This window comes from Natrix helvetica (genome assembly GCF_964273705.1).
Source record: "Natrix helvetica genome assembly, chromosome: 1".
NCBI lineage: Eukaryota > Metazoa > Chordata > Lepidosauria > Squamata > Natricidae > Natrix > Natrix helvetica.
The window spans coordinates 25,353,345-25,376,122 of record NC_138548.1 but is presented as its reverse complement, the minus strand read 5'-3'; the positions used below and the strand labels follow the sequence as shown (position 1 = coordinate 25,376,122).

The 22,778-nt window shown below is 43.1% G+C and overlaps 1 protein-coding gene across 1 annotated transcript in view; it reads left to right on the top strand.

The window, feature by feature from the left end:
- Nucleotides 1-22,778, top strand: part of MDGA2 (MAM domain containing glycosylphosphatidylinositol anchor 2) — a 624,733-nt gene that overhangs the window by 376,979 nt on the left and 224,976 nt on the right. Inside the window, exon 7 of the mRNA XM_081938341.1 lies at nucleotides 21,209-21,538. Within this exon, the coding sequence (XP_081794467.1) occupies nucleotides 21,209-21,538 (330 nt within the window). The remainder of the gene's footprint in view (nucleotides 1-21,208; nucleotides 21,539-22,778) is intronic.

Here is a 22,778-nt window from a genome sequence, read left to right as displayed (position 1 = left end):
AAGGGGGCGCAATTGGCGCACCAGGCGAACCTGGTGGAACGCCCCCCTTGCCACGGCTGCCACATGGTCATCCATTGACAGCCGGGCATCTAGGAGGACGCCCAAATTGCGCGCCCGTTCCACAGGGGGCAATTGCTCGCCCCCTATGGCCAGTGATGGAATTAACTGGCTGAACCGAGGTGCTGGTAGCCACAGCCACTCAGTCTTGGAGGGGTTGAGTTTGAGTCTGTTGTCCCCCATCCAGACCCCGACGGCTTCCAAACACCGGGACATCACTTCGACAGCCTCGTTGGGGTGGCTTGGGGTTGAAATGTACAGCTGCGTATCATCAGCGTACAGATGGTACTCAACCCCAAAGCCACGGATGATCTCACCCAGCGGCTTCACATATGCGTTGAACAAAAGGGGCGAGAGGACCGACCCCTGCGGCACCCCACAAGAGAGTGGCCTCGGGGTCGACCTCTGCCCCCCAGTCAACACATATTGCATCCGGCCGGAGAGGTAGGAGCCGAACCACTGTAAAACGGTGCCTCCGACTCCCATCCCCTCCAGCCGGCGCAATAGGATACCATGGTCGATGGTATCAAAAGCCGCTGAGAGATCTAATAGGACCAGGATAGAGGAACAACCTCTATCTCTGGCCCTCCAGAGATCATCCACCAACGCGACCAAGGCTGTCTCGGTGCTGTGCCCGGGTCGGAAGCCGGACTGGCGTGGGTCTAGATATACGGATTCGTCGAGGTGCCGTGGAAATTGCTGCGCCACCGCATTCTCAACAACCTTCGCTAAAAAGGGAAGGTTGGAGACTGGACGATAATTAGCTAGCTCCATTGGGTCAAGTGAAGGCCTCTTGAGCAGGGGCTTCACCACCGCCTCTTTCAAGGCAGCCGGTAAGAAGCCCTCACCCAACGAGGCGTTCACCAGGCCCAGAAGCCAGCTTCGCGTCACCTCCCAGGATGCCAGTACCAACCAGGAGGGGCACGGGTCCATTGAACATGTGGTGGGTCGTAGCCGTCCCCGTAACCCGTCTAAATCCTCGGGGGCAACAGAGTCAAACTCCTCCCAGAGTGGACTCACAAGACTCACTGATGTCGGCTCGTCCGGACCACTGGGGGGGGCCCATCCGCTCCGGATCTGAGCGACTTTGTCTTGCAGATATTCTCCAAACTCCTCTGCTCTTCCCTGCAAGGGCGCCTCCCGCGTCTCCTGCAACAGGAGAGAGCGGGTCACCCTAAACAGGGCGGCAGGGCGGTTATCCGCAGACGCAATGAGAGCGGCACAATGCCTACGTTTGGCCGCTTTCAATGCCACAAGGTAAGTCCGTAAAAAGGCTCTTACCTGTGTCCGGTCAGATTCGGAGCGTGAGGACCTCCACCTGCTCTCTAGACGTCTCCTATGGCGCTTCATCACCCTGAGCTCCTCGGTATACCAAGGGGCCCGGGTGGCTCGCTGCCGCAGGAGAGGTCGCAGAGGCGCGACCCGGTCTAAGGCCCCCGCCGTCGCCCTATTCCAGGCGTCGACTAGGTCCTCCGACCGAGCGCGGGTTAGGGCTACAGGTAACGGCCCAAGCTCCGCCTGGAACCTATCCGGTTCCATCAAGTGCTTGGGGCGGTACCAGCTTGAACATACTGGTTCCGCCTCCTCGCGGTGGAGGGTAGCGCCAGGGAAGTCGAGCCGGAGATATGAGTGATCTGACCATGACAGGGGCATAATCTCTAAATCCCCTATTCCCAGATCACTCGTCCACTGTTCAGATACAAAGATAAGGTCCAGTGTGTGGCCGCCTTCATGTGTGGGGCCCTGAATTAGTTGGGTCAGGCCCATGGCTGTCATGGAAGCCATGAACTCCCGAGCCACCTCAGACGCTGCTCCCGTCGACGGCAGGTTGAAATCCCCCATAACCAAGAGTCTGGGAATCTCAACCGCCGTCTCCGAGACCAGCTCGAGGAGCTCGGGCAGGGCCGCTGACGTATAGCGAGGAGCCAAGTATACAATCAGCAGACCCCACTGCCTCCCTGGGCCCCATTTCATACCCAGCGACTCACACCCGGGTATCTGAGGAACAGTGAACTCCCTCGGCTCTAGACGGTCCCGTATAACTACCGCCACCCCACCACCCTTACCGAGGGCCCGAGGCTGATGGAATGCACGGAAACCCGGTGGGCACATTTCCACGAGGGGTAAACCACCCTCGTGGCCCAACCAGGTTTCCGTTATCCCTGCAAGGTCTAGCTCCCCCTCCGAGATCAACTCGTTAATGAGGGGGGCCTTGTTGGTCACAGACCTTGCATTGCAGAGCATCAGCCTAAGGCCCTGGCTCTGTAGTTCCCGACCACCTAGGCTGCGGGGGTTGGTACAAGCGACCGGGCGTAGCCAGCAGCCACGGTCTCCCAACCGACCTTGCGATCTTTTCTTGTCCTCGCATCCCCCCCTCCCCGCGACCGTTGTAATAAAACAACCCTCTACTGGAATTACTTGTTCCCTCTCCCCCCTCACCCCGCTCACTTCCTTCGTAGACTCACCTGTTCGTCTGGCGTTGGCTTCCCTCCTGGCCTGGTTATCCCCCCTCCCTTTCCTAGAACCCCCTAAAAACACAATAAAACATTTTGATAAAAAGCCCCTCAGCTTCCTTTTCTTCCACCTCTCGGGGTTCACAAACCCGTCATCAAGGCTGGACCTTGAAAGGGCCCGGGGCCAAACCTGCGAGAGAGGGGCTTCTCGCAGGTGGAGCAGGTCTAACCTCGAATAAATTGATTGAATAGTGAAAGACCCAGTAGGGTAAGGTGTTGATAAAACAAAGTTGATAGGTAATAGCCGGCAGGGCTGGGTCTCAATGAGGACCAGAGTCTTAAAGTTTAGATATTAAGTGATGGTAAAAATGTCTGGATGGTAACTTCAGCGGAAGATGGTAAGTAGTAGATGATAGATAGATGGAAATAATGTTTGGATGGTAATAATGTCAAGATGGTAACTCCAGAGGAAGGGGGGGGGGGAAGTGAGAGATATCCAAGTGGCGCAAATGGTAGGAAGAGGCAAAGATGGTCAATGGGAGACAGATGGTTCAAATGGTCCCAGATGAATAAAAGTTCCTTAATGGGTGGGGGGGGCTTCATTATCCTAAATTGTTTTAGGCTGGGTAGCTGCTCAGGCCTGTCCATAGCCCCAAATGCCTGCTCAGGCTGCTCCAGCCTGTCCACAGCCCCATGTCCAGCCCCAAGTCCAGGTCTCCAGTGGCCTCAAGGCTCCAAGACATCCCTGGCCATTATTTCAGTGCCTCACCAGTCTTTGGTGCCTCTCCAGCGCTCCGTTGTTACTGCCTTGTTCCTCCCTGTGCCTCTGTGCCTCCGGTACTGATGGTAACCCTCCGGTGCCTCAGGTGGCTCTCTGGGGGCTCTCTGGGGGCTCTCCGATGGTGCCCATTCCTTCCCTTTTATTGTCCGGCTTTTCGGCTCTTTTTTGAATTTCCCGGCGCCTGCGCCGCCCGCGCAGCCGCACTGCGCCGTCGCCATGTTCGTAGGCTTCTTCCCAGCCGAATGCCGAATGCCGCTTACAATCTTCCGCTCCTTCCTGCCCTCCGATCTCCACCGATCACCCTGGAAGGCCAGAACTGGCCCAAAACAAGCCAGGGTGGACGGGCTATCAACTCTCGGCCCCCTCTGGTGTCACAGGGCCGGTTGCAGTCCTTTACCCGGTCGGGCGCTCCATAGTTCGCTCCGGAGCTCAGGAGGCGACCGCCATCGTTGGAAGCTCCTCCTCCTCGGGCAATTCCATTTTTATCATATAATTTTCAAATTCTCTATTCCCCTTCTGGACAATCTTAACCTCCTCCCTCAGCCCAGATGTGTCCTCCTCCAGTACACCTATTCTCTGCTTATTTTGTGTTGCTTGTTGTGTTGCTGAGTTGATCATTTAAGTCTGCCAGTTGTTTTTTCAGTTCGTCTTGTCCCTTCATAATAGTTTGAAACATTTGGGCAACAGATAAATCCTTTGAACTCTCTTCAGTTGTTTTAGGTTGTAGAAATGAAGCCATTTGTGTCTGTTGAGTAATCGGGCTAGACGTGGAAGATGTCAGGGCCGAGGATGCCTTGCCAGGCGGTGGCTTTTTAGCACCCATGTTAAGTTCAGAGAGAGCTGTAAGTCTTATACAGAAGAAATGGTTTCTGTGGAATACACAGCTGGGAGAGGTCATGAGGCAAACAAGCCCAAAAGTGAAAGTTAGTCTTCCTATATAGCTCTAAGCCAAAAAAAAAAAAAAAGAATCAAATGTTGCAAATCCAAGGGGACCACATAAAGAGAGAGGCTCCAGGAGATCTCTAGGGTGTAGGGTAATATAAAGCCAGAAATCTTTTCAAAGGGGAAACTTCATTTGTAAAAGCAAAGAAGAAGGAGGAAGTTGGCCATCTTGGCTCCGCCTTCACAGGGAATCAGAAAGCAACATATCCAAAGTTTTCTAAAAAGTAGTTTAAAAGAATCAACTCAGCAGTCATCTCTTGCAGTTGTTGCAAAAATCATTCTCCCATTGCATAGTGGAAGTGAAAGTTAACTTTTAACTCTCTCTCTCTCCTCCGAGAGGGAGAGATATTCCGAATGCCGCTTTTCCGAGGGGGAGGTGGAAAATCCCCCCCTTCAATTTTAACACTTCAAAGGATTGAATCCACAATTTAGGGAGGCTGCTGTTCGTCAATTAGGTAGATTTAAAAGAGATTGAGGGAAACTTCCCACCTCACCGCACTTCAGCTGTAGCATCTGGTTAATTGTTTCCTTCCAGGCTCCGTTCAGCGAAGGCACACAGCGACTGCAAACGCCGCCATGCACCCCCCACGCTCCCTGGCTCCTGGGGCGAAGTTGGAGACCCCCCCGCGGCTGCCGCCGATCCAGGGGGTCCCAACAAGCCGCCCTACGGCAAGGAACCCCTTCAAGGCCCCCTGTGCTCCTAATAGGAGCCCACCGAAGAGACGAGTAGCAGACACACAGGTCCGTCGCCTTCGGGGACCAGAAGTGATCTCCGATCAAGTGAGAATTTGATCAGAAAAAAAAAAAACATATGAGCTATTCCTTTGAATCCCGAGCTCTGGGTTAGAGCTACTTTGGCCTCAGAATTTATATCACTGACATTCAGGATAAACCCTAATCCAGGTTGTGCTAGTATAATTTAGGAGCACAATAGCTCAGCAGTTAAAGATGCTGAACTTGTCAGTCCAGGTTCAAGACCCGAGTGCCACACAACAGGGTAAGCTCCCATTACTTGCCCCAGCTCCTGTCCACCTCGCAGTTGGAAAGCATGAAAATGTAACTAGATAAAAAGGAACGTAATAGCATTCTGTAAGCCTCTGGCTGGCCACATGACCACAGAAGTATCTTCAGACAATGCTGGCTCCTGGCGAAGAAACGGATGAGAATTGTCCTCTAGAGTTAGACATGACTGGACAGGGGAAAACCTTCACCTTTTTTAAATGTGGTGTTAAAATGCTGAAAATATACAATTCCAATTTCAATGGGGTTTAGCAAAACCAAAAGCAAGCAAAATAGATCTATTGAGCTTCTATGCAGTTTAGGGGGGGGGGGGGGAGGTGAAATAAAAATATCACCCTGCCCTTCCAGTAAAAGCATCCTGTCACTGCCATTTCTTCTACAATCTTCTACAATCAAACACCGCCCCGAGTCCCTTTTTGGGAGAGGGGGCGGTTTAGAAATACGAAGAATAAATAAATCTTGGGATTTATTTACTTCTTTGTCAGCTCTACAGTCTGAAGAATCCAGTGGCATTTCTATTTGCCAGAGCAAGTGGATGCCCTTCTTGTGACCTCCAATTAGCACTTTCGTGAAACTTCAAGATGTTTCTCAATCAGATCTAACTGTTCTTTACTCTTAGGCCACAGTGAAGAAAAAAAAGACTGCTAAATCAGTCTGAAATCAGTCTGACTGATTTAGGCTTTTACTTTCTAGTAGCAACCTTTGAAGCTATCATTGGAAGCTTCAGTACTAAGTCTAAAAGAGGCACATAATCTTTCCTTAGGAATGACTTTAGATACTGAGTTTGGTCTCAATATCTAGGATTCAGAAGTATTTGATGATCCACTTTGGTTGAAGGCCAAAGTAAATTTATCTCCATGAAAGCCATAGGATGTCCATTCAGGATTTCCATATTGCCAATCTGGAATGTCCTTAATATTTGTCCTCCAGAATTATATTGACTGGAAAGATAGAAAGTAATAAGTGCTTTTTGGTGTTTTATTTTATTTTATTTTATTTGAAGCAGAAACTTAAAAATAAGTGAAAATAACAGTCCCTTTTCCCATGCTACAAAATGAGAGTTGAGAATGAAGAGTCTTACAATACAAAACTGCATATTTAATTTCATGTGCCTCAATAAATTAAAACATGTATAGACGGAGAAGACTGTTTTCCAATCAGATCATGTGATCTCACTGAGTGTGATGGATTGTAGTAGTAGGCTGGATTCCCAAGAGGGAGGGAGGGAGGGAATGCATTCCAGAGGAATAAGAGACAACTGAGTCCAGATATTTTGTGTGAGATAAAGAGAGTGAACACTACTCTTCCTTAATAGTTCAAACAGTATATGGTAGATTCAGGGAGTGGAGTGTTTAGTCTGGCAAGATTCTGTTTATCAGTGTGGAAAAAATAAAGTACTCGGTTTGGAAGAATCAAGGATCTTTGCTGAGTAAAACAATTTATTTAGTGAACCTTAAAAAATTGAAAATGATCCCAAGGGCTCCTTCAAGGCAATGCATTCCCTTCTGCTTTCATCATTCCTTCAATCAGAGAGAATATTTTCACCAAGTCTTGTAAAAAATGGAAACTAGAAATCATGGAAGGATATTAAAAATGCACCCCATAAGTTTCTAAATGTAAGGAAATAACAGACAATCAAGGATTTACTGGCAGTCCTTGATTACCTATTCATTTAAGGACCGTTGGAAGTTATGGTGGTGCTGAAATAAGTAATTTTAACCAATCCTTGCTCTTATGACCATTACAACATTCCCACACTCACAGGATCAAAATTTGAGTGCAAGTCAATTGGCATATATTTATGAGAATTGCAAGTCACAGGAGTCATGTGATCACTACTTGTGACCTACCCATTGGGGTTCCAACAAACAGTCAATGGGAAGCCAGATTCCCTTAATCAAGGTTTGCTTAACAACCATGTGATTCACTTAACAACCATGAAAAAAGTTTGTAAAATCAGGTATGAGTCAATGACCAAATCAATTAATGACAAGTTCTGGCTCCAATTGTTGTTGTAAATCAAGGTCTACCTACATGTGAATAGAAGGGAAAGATCTGTCACAAAGCTGCACGTGAGAAACTTGTAATCTGAGCTTGTCCTTTGGAGAATTTACTGGTTTTTTTTTATTTTTTAAAAAAAGTTATACAGTTATAAAAGCTGTCTTCTGACTCCTTCTTTCTTTGTGTCCATTTCTCCTTTTGTTTGAAGGAGCTCTTCTTACCCATTCTTCCATCTTTCTGTTTGACTTTCAATAAAACACTACTGTTTGTAGTGGCTAAAGTGTTTTCTGAGGTTTAACACAGAAGCACAATTTTTGCAGTTTACAATGTGTCACAGCAAGACGACAAGAGGCTTTGTGTGTTGGGCACAGGCATGAGTAGTGGTTAATAGACAGAATAAATGCTACCTGCAGACCTCAGTGGTATCTTAGCAAATGGCACCATCTGGCTGATGTAGGCTCAGGAGCTAAGCAAGGTTGCTATGGTTTATACTGAATGGGAGGCCACAGGAGCTCTAGAACTCTAGAAGTTGGTAGGGGGAAGAGAAGGTAGCAATGGCAAAACTGCTTCCATATTATTGCCAGGAAAACAGCACAGATGCATAGAAATCAAGCTTAATTCATAAGAATATAAGAATAGTCTTGCAGTATTAGCCAAGACCAATCTTAATGAAACATTGTGTTCCTTAGCCAACCTGAGGCATCATGCATGATAAGAAATAACCCTTTCCTGTTGTTCCCTTGCAATTGGTATTTAGAGTTATTATACCCACCTATAGAGGAAACATCGAATCTTAAGACAAATAGTTGTTTGTGGACGTATCCTCCATCAATTATCCACAAAAGTGCATTTTCCATCACCTTATGATACAAAGCTTTTAGTGGTCTGGACAGGTTCTAGATTTATTGTTTCTAGACTGTGTTCTTTCTCTGTGTCATATAATATATGTAGATACATGCATAATTTTGTATGTATATACAGGTGAAATTCGAAAAATTAGAATATCATGTAAAAGTGCATTTATTTCAGTAATGCAACTTAAAAGGTGAAACTAATGTATGAGATAAGACTCATTACATGCAAAGCAAGATAGTTCAAGCCGTGATTTGTCATAATTGTGATGATTGTGGCGTACAGCTCATGAAAACCCCAAATCTACAATCTCAGAAAATTAGAATATTACATGCAATCAATAAAACAAGGATTGTACATAGAATAATACCGGGCCTTTGAAAAGTATAAGCATGCATATGTACTCAGTACTTGGTTTGGGCCCCTTTTGCAGCAATTACTGCCTCAATGCGGCATGGCATGGAAGCTATCAGCCTGTGGCATTGCTGAGGTGTTATGGAAGACCAGGATGCTTCAATAGTGGCCTTCAGCTCTTCTGCATTGTTCGGCCTCATGTCTCTCATCTTTCTCTTGGCAATGCCCCATAGATTCTCTATGGGGTTTAGGTCAGGTGAGTTTGCTGGCCAATCAAGCACAGTAATCCAACAGCCATTGAACCACATTTTGGTGCTTTTGGCAGTGTAGGAAGCTGGAAAATGAAGTCAGCATCCCCATAAATCTTGTCTGCAGAAGGAAGCATGTAGTGCTCCAAAATCTCCTGGTAGACGGCTGTGTTGACCCTGGTCTTAATGAAGCACAGTGGTCCAAAGTCCTGTTGCTCAGTGGTCCAAAGTCCTATTTTCTGATGAGAGCAACTTTTGCATCTCATTTGGAAACCAAGGACCCAGAGTATGGAGGAAGAATGGAGAGGCCAATCAAGTACAGTAATCCCATGGTCATTAAACCAGTTTTTGGTGCTTTGGGCAAAAGTTGCTCCTCCCCAAAAATAAGGCAAATGCTTATTTCGGGAGTCAAAAGAAAATAAGACCCTGTCTTATTTTCGGGAAAACATGGTATTCTGTTCTGTTCTGTTCTGTTCAATAGTATTTATTGGGGTCAGGAGTGTACAAATACGAAGCTTCTTGGATGAGAAGTGACACATCTTCAAGGAGAAACAAAGAAAGTCCAGTTGTGTTTTGAAACTGTTTTGGAAAATAGAAGCTTGTACCGCAGCAGTCTTCTTCTGTATGATATTGCCAGAGGAAAGGAAGGTGCCTCAGATGCCAAGCCTCAAACAGTAGCTGGCATCACCCAATGGAGTAAAAGGTTTACTAGCCTTTGTCCTTGATCATTGATTTGCTAACTATCATGTCCAACTGTATTAACATAGCTATTACCATTGGCATCTGAAGAGTAGGTCTGAGGAGAAACAAATGAGTACTTATTTAAAGAAATTAATGTCTCTTCCCCAATTCAGTCACATTTTGCTGAAGAATCAAAGGAAACAGAATTTGTGAAAGAAACAGAGTCTGTTTTCAGAGATAAGTTTCCAGTGTTTTAATGGGTTTACTATGCAATAAGTCTTCCTTAAAGCCAGAATGAAATATTTCAGGCTAATTTGCAATTTACGTTATTAATGATCAAAATCCCTTCTTCCATTCCAGTGCTTCATAATGATAATTTCATACTCTCCACTGAAGGAGGGGGAAACCATGAAGACATGTATCATTCCCAATTTGTCACACAAAATTTAGCTGAGAGGTCTCTTCTCTCACCATTCCAATACATTCATGGTTCAGTTTATGTTTTCCGTACTGCATTCTACTCAGAGATGGCATTCAGCTGGTTTGGATCAGTTCAGGTGAACCAGTAGCCGTTCACAGTTACAACACCTGTAGCATTACTGCCCCCTCCCCGACGGCTGCAGCCCAGGCCCCTCCTACACTGGTTAGCTGGGTGGCTGGCCAGGAACGCGGCGAGGAGGTGAGCGGTGGTGAGCAGTAAGAGAAGCAAGCACCGGGCCAGGATTCCTGCCTCCTTCCTCCAAGAGCTGCAGCAGCAGAGAAAGCGAGGCTTCTTTGCCAGCCTCCAAGCTGGCAAAACAGAAATTTTCACAGTTATGTGGGTGTGCCTAGGTGGGGGGGGCATGTGACTGAGTGTGCATGTGCATGAGTGACGTCAAAATGGCCATGCCCATCCAGTCGCATGTCCCCCCCCCACACACACCTAGCCACGTCCACAGAACCGGTAGTAAAATTTGAAACCCACCCCTGCCTGTAGGAGATGACCAGGGCTGAGCCTGAGTGAGCGGTCAGACGCATCATCAGTTATGAGTCCCATTGCAGCTGCAAGAGATCTAAGTCCAGCCCACTTTGAATTCCTTCTACTCTTCTCTGTTGCCTTTTGCCTATTTCCTTTGGCTCTTGGTAGTTCCGATTCTTGTAGAAAGCTTAAGCTTGCAATAAATATTCATACCTATTTGAACTGCCTGGATCTCCTGGTGCTAGACAATGCCTTCAAAAAAGGTGCTTTGGAGCCTGTAAAGCACTTTGGGGCCATCATAAAATGTTGCACTGGCTCTGGTGCACTCATGACACATTTCAGTCGACTCACATTTGCAACTGGTTGTAGCATCCCACAGTCACATGACCGTGACGTGTGATGTTTTACTGCTGATTTCTGGTATTTTTTTCAGCAAAAATCTCCAATTCGCAAGAATTGGTTTGCGCATTCAACCACGTGAGTCAGACGTACAACTGTGCAATTCGCTTAATGACACCATAAAAATGGTCATAAAATCAAGTCTGATCATATGACTGCCTCGACCTAAGACCATCATGACTTACAACCAAAGTTCCACTCACAATTGTGGGCATAAGTAGAGGACTAGCAGTATATGGCAGTCAGTTGTTACTTTATGAGGAAAAAAGTAATAACTCTTTATGTAGTATCATCTTGTTCAACCCCTGCTAGGTCTAGTATTTTATTGCTAAAGAATGTGGTTGTATCCTGTCGTAGATGGTTCTTATGGTGAAAATACAAGGAACAGAATCTAGAAAGAAGTTATTTCTGTGATCTCCCTCTGTCAACCCTGCAGAAATTCTGCAAAATAAATTGCAGCTAATCAACTTAATCCTAGAGAGAAAGAAAGTGCCTCAATACTACACTAAAAAAAAAAAAAGATCAAGTTATCTTGCTTCCTCCCCCCCACACCCCCCGTCCTCCTTTTTCTTTTTTCCAGTTATCTATTTATTTCCAAATAATCATTTATAAGAAAAAAAAATTAGAGGTACCAACCTGTGTAAATCCTTCAACAGTATTTGCATTTAAATTGAAAATGTGAATGCATCTGGTCTTATAAAGTGCCAAGTAATTATTTGATATTTAAAAGTTTGGAGATGTCCTGGTAGGATAATGGCTCACCACTTAATTGTTCTGACACTTTTTGAAAGTTATGAATTGATTAAAGTTGAAGAGTGAACAAGGCTTCACAAAGAGCAGAGTAGGAAAACTCCTGCTATCTACAAGGAAAGATGAGTTAAAGGCATTAGTGAATAAATGAATTGTGATGCTCTGGTTTAAGCATACTTCCTTTGTAGGGTTCCATGTGTAAATGTGTGTTGTTTTAGCACCTAATAAAGATTTGGAATCTTAAGTAATGAGTCCAGACAATTCAGAGGGATGTGTTCAGCGTATAAAAGTTTCCAAATTTCAATTCCAGATTAAAAAGGTTCAGCTGAGAAATTTCCATATCATATCTTGAATATCATGTAGGAGGAGGAGTGGCAGAACATGGGGGTGGGCAGAGTTAAGAGAGGGATCAGCCTAGAATCCCTACAAGTAGACCAGGGGTGGGTTCCTGTCGGCATTGCTACCAGTATGGCACGCAAAAAAATGTGTGTGTGCATTTGCACCTAAAAAGGTCTGCACAAGTTACATTTTTTTTCAATGAAGATTGTTCTGTGCATGTGCAGAACAGAAAATCAAGATGGTGGCCCCAAAGATAGAACCGGTTCGGACGCGAGTCTGGCCAAGTTACTACCTACTCGGCTGAACCAGGCCGAACTAGTAGGAACCCACCTGTGAAGTAGACTAAGTCCAAACCCCTCCCCCTTTGAATTATATTAACCCTTATCTAACTCCAAACAGATGCTAATTGTTAGTTGAGAAGATTCCTGTGCACGGGGTGTTTAGCAATAAATCAGTTTAATTGGACCTTCAGTTTGGACTGGTTATTTGCAACTGACAGATGGGTGTTAAAAGTCAGAAAAGCTAATGACAAACTGGCATAGTCTTAAGAACAGAAGAGGAATCCAGCTGGATCAGGCCAAAAATCTACCGTCCAGAATTTGTGTCACAACATAGCTAGCCCTATGCATACTACAAGTTCATAAGTATCCTGTGGGGAATGTAACCTTCTTCCACAGTTGCTCCTTAGAGTAAGGTATTCCATAAAGTGTACAAATCACTTTAACTGGATTTGCATCATCAATTCAATATAAAATATCATATTGTTTCAATTTGAAACATTATTTTTATTTGAAACATCAAAACAATGTTATTTGGTATATCAAATCTTCAGATTTGTGCAATTCCATTGTTCAGAAAACAAATTGCTTCCCTATATGTACAAAAGTAATTAATCTGTCAGTTCAAATTGAGTTGATTCAACCAATTAATTTAATTTGGAGATTTGATTGATTTGCCTTTCAGTAAAATTTCCAGATTGAATCTTCTCACAGTTATATATCTAAGGACATGTCCTTTGACTCTGGAGAAAATATGCACCCATCAGGATTAATCGTGTCATTGAATAGCTGTTCCCAAAAACGCTGAAGGAGAAACTTCAATTTTGCCAAGACACAGAGCTATTGTAAGGCAACTGGGCTTCAGAAACATAAATTAAAAGCAACTTGTACTTTTTAAAACAAAACAAAAAATTTGTCTGACCTTCCAGGTACTGGGTTTTGAATTTTATACATCAATAGGAAATATTGTCTGACTGAACAAAGATCCCCTCCCTAAGTGAATAGGTAGAGGAAGAAGACCTGGGCTGGTCTGCTCACCTTTAATCTTTTTTTCATAAAATCAGAAAATTAAGAGATCCCACAGACCGTCTGAAGCAAGTATAAGTCTCTTATCTAGTTGTAGAAGAACAAAGTGGCCTTTCCTTTGATCATTGCATTGCAGATGCAAATTCAAGTCAACCTACTTTTCCAATCTGACATCTTCCAGATGTGCTGACTGAACATTCTCAGAATTTTAATCCAAATACATCTGGAGGGGGCAATATTGGAAAAGACAACTGAACCTTTCTTTCCTACACACTTCAGTCAGAAATCTACAGTTTAATGATAGAACCATGGTGCTGGAGAAGACTCCTGTGAGTCCCTTGGACTGCAAGGCGATCAAACCGGTCAGTTCTAGAGGAGATCAACCCTGACTGCTCTTTAGAAGGGCAGATCCTGAAGATGAATACAAAATACTTTGACCACCTAATGAGAAGGAAGGACTCGCTGGAGAAGAGCCTAATGCTGAGAAAGATTGAGGGTAAAAGAGGAAGGGGACAACATAGAATGAGGTGGATGGATGCAGTCACCGAAGCAGTAGGTATGAGCTTAAATCCTCTACCAGAGGATGGTAGAGAACAGGAAGGCCTGGAGGAACATTGTCCATGGGGTCACAATGGATCAGACACAACTTTGCAAATACCAACAATCTCCATTATCACAAAGTCTTCTCTCCTATCTGTTGTAATGTTCCCCATCTCCAAGAATTGTGGTAGTACAGTAGTTAGGATACAGTATTGCAGGCTAGTTCTGTTGACTGCCAGGAGTTTGTTACTCAATTCAATTTCAATTTATTAGCGCTTATAGACCGCCCCCTCTCCCGAAAGGGACTCGGGGCGGTGTACAGTCCATGTCAAAGAACAAAATTAAAACAATTAAAATTACTACATGGAGAATATATATATACAAATATAAAATGGATAGATGCATAAGAGGAGGATAAAAGATGTGCAGGACTGTATTGCTAATAAATAATTAAAATAAACAGACATTAAGATCCCAATACCCAATAAAATTAAGACTATAGAATAATACCCTTAAAAACCAGTAAAATATAAATGCCAGGAGATAGGCGTTGAAATTATGCCAGGCCAGCCAGTCGAAACATGTGAGTCTTTAGTTTCTGCCGGAAGGAGCGGAAGTCGGTGGTGGTTCTGATGTCGGGGGGGAGGTCATTCCAGAGGGTTGGGCCCATCACAGAGAAGGCCCTACTCCTTGGCGTCGCCCGCTGGCATTGCCTAGCGGACGGCACCAGGAGAAGCCCCTCTCTGTGAGAGCGAATTGGCCGCTGGGATGTATGTGGGAGGACGCGATCCCGCAGGTAACTGGGCCCTATGCCATGGACCATTCTTCCAAGGTCAGTAAAATGAAGACCCAGATTGTTGGAGGCAATATGCTGACTCTGTAAACCTATCAGAGAGTGTTGTGAGGCACTATGAAGTGATATATAAGTCTAAGCGTTATCACTAATAATGTTTCCTCTCTTGCCCTCCAAAATTCAGACTTCCTTAAATCCAGCCCAAAAACTTTTCATCCAAGCTGAGGTCTTGAATCAAAACCTTCATGTTTCAAAATTGTTCCTATGTGTTACTCCACTGGCATTGAACTCATCTAAAATGTTTGTCTTTTAAGAGCGCTGTTTGGGATTGTGTTTAGAATTGGTGTTTTGCTCAGAAATGACTGCAATTTCTGAAGGTCTGAAGTGACACATGCTGCTATGCCTTTGCAATACCTGTGGAGCTTGTACATTTTGGAAATAGACTATTAAATAGAAACCAGAGGTCTCCAGAGTTCTCTCTACTTTGTGATAGCTACCCTGAAATCCCTGGTGCTTGACTAAAGAAAAGCATGAATAATTTGTTGTCACTCCTCCTTAGTTGTAGGGGAATATTCAACTTTTCCAGCTATTGAGTCACTGTGCTGGGTTGTGCTTTATACTTGAAAATGCTAAGCTAATGCCACATGAGAATGGCTTTGTTTCCATGGTGCTAATAGGTCCTGCTTTTACTAGGATCCTTTGAACTAATGGAAATGGGAATAACAATGAGAATTGCTATGTTTGCCCGTCAGCTGTCATTTACTGTGGGCTGCTATTATTTACTCTTTAAAATCAAACATGGATCAGCCTTGGTATTTGATTGCTTCCTTTATGCAATGTGGATGTCCAAATGTTACATTGAATCAGAGAGTTCTGATACTTTAATGATGGGGAATTTTTCCAATAAGCTCCTAAGTCCAACCAGAAATCAGGTGAGTGGTATATATTCTACATCGTAGAAAAGATCTTAAGGAAGTATTTTAAACCGTGCAAGGCAGGAAAAGTAGTGAAAGCACATTTGAAATGAATGTGTGTGTATCTTGTGTTGCTGTATATTTACCTCAAGCTTATATTTAGCTGAAGCTTGCTGGTACTCAGCCCTTAAATCTGCATACATCCAGTTGAAAGCCTCAGACCCCAAAAAGAGTATATCAATAGATAAGCATGTAGAAATGACCCCAATGTATCTGTGACTAAGCTTTTGTAAGTCTAGCTTGCTGCTTGCAGCACCAACAAGCCAAATGCTTAGAAGCCAGGCATAAAACTAACAGCTATCGCTGTCTATCATTCCTGACATCTGGTATTCCAAGATTTACTGTCTCTAAACGTAAAAACTGCAAGTAGAAAAATAGGAACCACTTTGGTGGGAAGGTAACAGCGCTCCTTGTGCCTTCAACGTTTAGTCATGCCGGCCACATGACCATAGAGACATCTTCGGACAGTGCTGGCTCTTTGGTTTTGAAACGGAGATGAGCGCCGCCCCCTAGAGCCAGGAATGACTAGCACACATGTGTGGGGGAACCTTTAGCTTTAATAAAATCCAAAAAGCATGAACTCCTGTTCAGATAAACCGAATTTCAACTCATGGGAAAATGTGGATGTGCAGAACAGGTTGAAAAACAAAGGAAGCCACCAGATCAGATCTGGAGACTAGTTACCAGAGATAAGAATTAACACAGAATAGGTCACAAAGAAACAATTTATCAAGAACAGATCCAAACTAGAAGGCAGCCATCAAAAGTCAAAAGTTTAATAATTAACTCCAAGACATCAAGTCATATTTCACCAAGTAATGCAACAGGTCAACAAAAAGATGGTGAGGCATGGAAAGGGAGAAGGAGGTTCATGTATGCCTCAATGGTGTGTCTGGAAAAAAAAAGGAGTGATTTATAATGGGAAAATTTGTAACAATCTTATCTCAGAATTGTAGTTTGAAGAAGAAGGATAGGTTGTCCCAAAAGTGTTTTTTCAGGAGGCAACTGGACTTTCTTGGGTTTTTTTCTTTGAAGATGTTTTGCTTCTCATCCAGAAGCTTCTTCAGCTCTGAACCTTCTTGAATGAGAAGCGACTCATCTTCAAACCAAAAACAAGAAAGTCCAGTTGCCTCCTGAAAAAGCATTTTTGGGACAAATTTACCACACATTATGCAAAGACCTAACTCTCTGGAGAAGGGTCTATTGCCGGAAAAGGTAGATAGTAAGAGAAGAAGAGGGTGACCAGCAGCAAGATTCAATTACCAGTTGCAAAGACCTAACTCTCTGGAGAAGGGTCTATTGCTGGGAAAGGTAGATAGTAAGAGAAGAAGAGGGTGACCAGCAGCAAGATTCGATTACCAGTTGCAAAGACCTAACTCTCTGGAGAAGGGTCTATTGCTGGGAAAGGTAGAAAGTAAGAGAAGAAGAGGGTGACCAGCAGCAAGATTCGATTACCAGTTGCAGTGGTATGGAGTCTTCGATTGGAAGACCTGAAAGATGAAGTTAGCAGCAGAGGAAATCAATCTATGTGGTTACTAGGAATTTACAATTACTTAACGACACATTAATCATCTTATAATTATATTGTTTTCATCCATTAGTACAGTGTTTGTTTATTTTTTTTACTGCATGGACTGAGAGGCTTTTAAGGAGGTTTAGCATATTTGGATTTGTAGAGAATCAAGCCTTCCAAAGATGCCATCTATCACCTCTCAACATAACATTGTCTTTTAAAAGTATATAATTAAGTAACCAACCTCCAATATTATTTTCAAAGAATGCTTCCCCCGCCCCCCTTGCGAAGGACCCAGTGGAAGAGAACATTCTTGGGAATAAAAACATGCTTGAGGCTGGCATTTTGTTTTGAAACATGCTTGCTTCTATTTTAGAGAGAGAGAAAAAAGCCAGGTGGGACTGAGAGCCTGCTGGACATCAAGGGAGATGTTTACTCCAACAGCCAGATGTCAAGTAGAAAGAGGGTTTTCCCCTATGGACAAGGCAAATGGCAAAAGCAGCATTGCCACGCTGCAATCCAAACTCTGCCCTCTTATGCGTGGGCCATGACATCACATGCAGATCAGTGGTGTGGTAGCCTAGAGGTGGAGCTTTCGCCTCCCAATCAGGAGGCTGTGAGTTCAATCCTAGGTAGAGGCAGATATTTCTCTCTCTGACCGCATTGTGAATATATCTGCTGAATATAACTCTACATTGGTGACAGGAACGGTATCCCGCCAGTAAACATTCATCTCCATTCAGTTGCCCAGACTCCACCCTGCAAGGGATTATGGGGTCGTTAAAAGAAGATGATGACATCCCATGTAGATCCATTGCAACAGCAGACGGTTGCTCTTGTCATTTGACAGCTTCAAATCCTGCAGACACCTCTATTTTTTTTCCCCTTCCCAACCACACTGCCTGCAATACCTTAGATAGAACCTGAGTTTTTGGAAAGCTGCTTGTTCTGCTTGCACAGCTAGATCTATCTCCCATTAAGCAAAAAACAAGAACAACACCTTAAAATTTGCTTTTGAAAATGCAGACTGCAGCTCAAAAGCAGGAAGGGTGAAACCTGAATCGATTTAGACCTGGGAATTGTGGATTATTTCTTTTCATTTGCCTGGGAAGCTGGATCCCATAAATATCTGAAGTAAATATCTAATAAATATCTAAATCAGTATGTCCCTCTAATTATGAAAATGGGGTTATCTCTGCAAAAATAATTTCTGTTAAAAGTTGGGGAACTTGTTTACTTGGTTTTTGGTATATGATTAACATTTGATGAATCCCCTCCAGTATTCTATGGGAACAATAATTGGATACCGTGTTTATATTGCTGGTTTTTCAATCATCATCTAAATATTTGCTTGCTATTGCTCAAGCTCTTGACAGATTACAGATGTTACCCATGTTACCGACACACTGAGTAAAAATGTGACGTTTCTGTCTTCTTATTAAGAGATGGAGGATTGTACCTCTGGGTGAGAACTGTGATGCCTCTCAAAAGATTTGTCCCAGGGTGCACTGCTGAGCTGTCAGGAAATGTGTAAAATATCCATGATTATCTTCAGAATGATGTTCTTACCCAAAATCAAGAGCTGATCCCTAGTCTTACTGTTTGTAGTGACAATATTGGCTGGGAACATATCAGCTTACTGCACAAAGCAGACAACCATTTAGGCACGTCCTATTTTTATCTAGGTCTTCTCCTCCTAGGAAATATCAGGAAGGAGGGAAGCATTCAAACCAATACAATGTCTTAGAGTCTGATACGCTGTGGAATATATGACAACAGTGTTAAATGTTGCATTTCAATGTTTGTCATCTGGAGCTTGCAATTTTCCTAAACCTTTACTTAACAAACTGTTGTCAGGGTCTTCCTCCTGATGGGTATTTTCCAATGTGAGGCAAGATGGGGAAGGACATGTACAGCCAGAAATGATGTGAAGACTGCTGCTGGCACAAAGCTTATGTGCAAATAACATCTATAAAGCCCACTCTGTCTGCTTAGACTGGTAGCTCATATCGATTAATTCCATACACACATAAACACAAACATACACACATAACATTTTATCTTTTTTTAATGTTAAGCAATACCTTTTAGAGAGGAAAATAAAGGTAATGTGGGGTCATCATATTGTTATCAACTATTACAACTGAATACTTTCAAAGAAAGTTTTTCTGTAAGACAAAAACAGACTAGGTTTTCAGACTTGATTGTATCAATGCCACTGACAGTAATATCTGCTAAGGTAGGAAGAAAATTAAAGAACCTGTTGACCAGTAGTTTGGCTTCCAGGTATACACACAGAAGGGGAAGGGTGGAGAGAGAGAAGGAGAGAGAGAGAAAAAAGAGAAACATCCTTCAAACATTTGTAAATTTTGGTGATGCGCTTAAGTCAACGATAGGCCAAAAGAAGAGCTTAAGCGGAGGGTTGAAAAAGAAACAGCTTTTTTAAAAAAATCAAACCAAAGAGCTGGTGTTCCATGAACATACAGACAAGCTGCATGTAAGGAAGGCCACACCTTGGGGAAGGTATGGATCTTTTTATACCTTCAGAGACACCAGCTTGGTACCCAATTCTGGCCCCGTGGCCCATGTCTTCCTTGTAGCCCTGCATTGGCGATGCAGCAAGGAACAGGAGGGACGAATGCTTAGCAACCAAGGGGCTGGGTGCTTAGCAACACAGGTATTTGCCCGATGTAACCCTGACAGGCCATGATATACCACGCACCAGGTACTGAGTTGTACACAAAAACAAGATAACAGGAGTTAGATCACTGGTAGAAGCAAATGGCAGAGGCAATTCTACATTTTTCAGGAGCAAAGCAATTCTTACATAAGTGAAATAGCAAGTTATTATTATGTCCCAGTAATTCTACCTATTCTACGGTGACATGCCATAGTTCAGCTCAGAACATAACTACTATAATCTACTTTAACCAGGCTGTCCTTGAAAATCACTCAGGAGCTTCAGTTGACCTAGAATTCAATGACATAGACAGCACATCCTCATAATACTTCTGCTTCATGAGCTGCACTTGTTACCAGAATGCTTTTGAGTGTGTGTGTGTGTGTGTACAGTAATTAGTCAGGGGGCACCCGTTTTTCTTCTTCATTCTTTTTTTATAATTATTAAACAAATTCATATAGTTTCCCAACTCACACATAGGTCAAAAATTATTATATTGTGTTTGCTGTTCTGCTTGGTTTTTTTTTTTTTAATTGTACCCATCTAGAGACAGTTCAGACAGGGCAGTGCCTAAGTTGAGAAAGTAAATTGAGTCAAATTAAATTAAATTATCCTTCTGTTGTTTAACTTACAAGGAATGTGTCATGTTCCCGTCTGTGGGAAATGTCACAGGTGCGAATCCAAAATAAGATCTTAGTTTTATCCCTGTCCGCAACTGTTGAATTCAACTGTGTCTACTTTGCTATTTTCAGAAAGAAAATGTAAATTATTACATTTCAGATGGATTTTGGAATTGATTGACTGTTCACGTTGCTTGTATGGAGAGAGTGCTCTCTATCGGAGCACACCAGATTTGTTACAGCTTTATTTGGATTGTTTTCTACTGCCTTTCTTTTGAAATGGTTCTATTGTAATATCCATATTTTAGATTTACCGTATTTTTCAGAGAATAAGAGGCATCTTTTTCCCTCAAAAAAGAGGCTGAAAATCCGAGTGTGGCTTATACACTGAATGCAGGCATTTTTTGCCTCCCAAAAGCTCGCCCCCTTCACCAAAATGGTGTATAGCCTTTAGGAGGCTTTCAGACTGCTCCTGGGAGCTGGGGAGGGCAGAAATGAGCAGAAAATTGAGTGGTTTTTGCTTAATTCCCCCCCCCCAGCCCCAAGGAGCAGTCTATAAGCATGCGTGTCTAAAGACTATGCGTGCCCTTTTTTTTGACAAAAAACGGACCCATTCTTGTGAAAAACGGGCTGTTTTTGAAGGTCTGCAAAGTGCAAAAACTTTTTTTTTAATTTGCCTCTTCAAAATCTTGGTGCATCTTATACTCCAGTGCGTCTCATACTTGAAAAATTTCAGTATTCTTGTAAACCTATCTGTAGTTGGATTTAAAGTCTAGTGTGTTTTGCAGGAAGAAGAATTGTAGACCTCAAGGCATGACTCCTTTGCAGAAGTGATTCTTACATTCAAAACTAGTTATCTCATCAAACTGGTTATGCTCTCTCTCTCACCTGTGTGCAAATAGGTCAGTGTTGCACCAAACTCATTCATGTTCTGCTTATCCCATTTTAGCCTTGAAGAAGGGACGGTTCTGGATCACACCTGACCCATATCATAAAGATGACAACATTCAGATAGGAAGAGAGGTCAAGATCTCTTGTCAAGTGGAAGCGATTCCCTCTGAAGAGCTCATGTTCAGTTGGTTTAAAAATGGTCGACCCCTGCGCAGCTCTGAAAGGATGGTGATTACTCAAACAGACCCCGATGTCTCTCCAGGAACCACCAATTTGGACATCATTGATTTGAAATTCACAGATTTTGGGACATACACATGCGTTGCAGCTCTGAAAGGTGGTGGCATCTCAGATATCAGCATCGACGTCAACATTTCCAGCAGCACAGGTGAGGGTGTTTCTGTAACCTCCCATAGAGATTGTAGAAATTCACTGCCAATTCTTTTCGGAAGACAGCAAGCTATTTGAAAGAAACCCAGGTCATTTTTCCGACCTCAAAACCCAATGGTATGAGCAAACTGCAGCCATCAGCCTAATTTCAATACCTTTTCCTCTGCAAACTAGTTTTATGGAAAATGCAACTCCCACCTTCTTCAGTGGGAGTGAAAGAAAGAGTAATAAGAATGTGTCAAAAATAAAGGATATCAGGAATTTAGAAACAAATAAAGTTTAGAAAAAAGAATAGGTTGTCCTTCTCCTAGGTTGTCATTAGTCATGGCCAATCTTCCCCCTGCAAATTATTCCCAAAAGCATAAAGACCCTGTTACACTCCTTGGTTAATCATGCAGTTGTTTTCACAATGGATTTTTCCCCAGTCTCTTTAAAATACAGGCAACTAACTGATGGAGATTTTGCATTCAAAGCACACATGCTGTCACTGTGCTGTGACCCTTCAAAATACTTCCACATTGATGTAGGAATGAATATGAGAAACATTTGAGGATCTGAAAATAGATTTGCTCATAGGAGTGGGGGATATTGTTGCTTGGTGGTGTGTTTCAGTTCAGTTCTAGCAAAACATATGCCGAAAGGGAGAACATGTGTATCTCCATATGTGTTTGTCAAGCAAAGATTATTAAATGTCTGGCATATGATGGATGAATACTAGTGATTTGTGTTTGTCTTGCAAGGCTAAAGCAGAGAGGGACATTCTATCTGTTGGAGTGTTTCTCCTTAGACAGAAAGCATTATCTTTTCTTAAAATAGATTCATTTGGAAGAGCAATTGGATGTATCAGAAGAATCCGTCAGATGGCTGTACCTGAAATCTTTTCATAGCTTCTTCAGCCAGTGATAGATTATGCTACTCACTGGACTTGACTTCACCATGTGTAAGAAAAGTCAAAAGAGAGGAAGAAGAAAACCAATGCTTGTAGGATGCTAATACTCTCAAAACAGTTGTAGGATCACCTTGGTCATAAAACAATTGTGGATATTGTACTATGTATGTAAAATCATTACTAACTTAACAAGTCCATGATAACAATTATTTAACTATGGATTTACAGTATATACATTATATTTTTTGTTAAATATATTCAGAATAACTAACACAAAATTATATATCATGTAATGAATTGGACATGGAAATTTATTAATTCTGTTAAAAGCAGTCCTGCAGTCTAATTA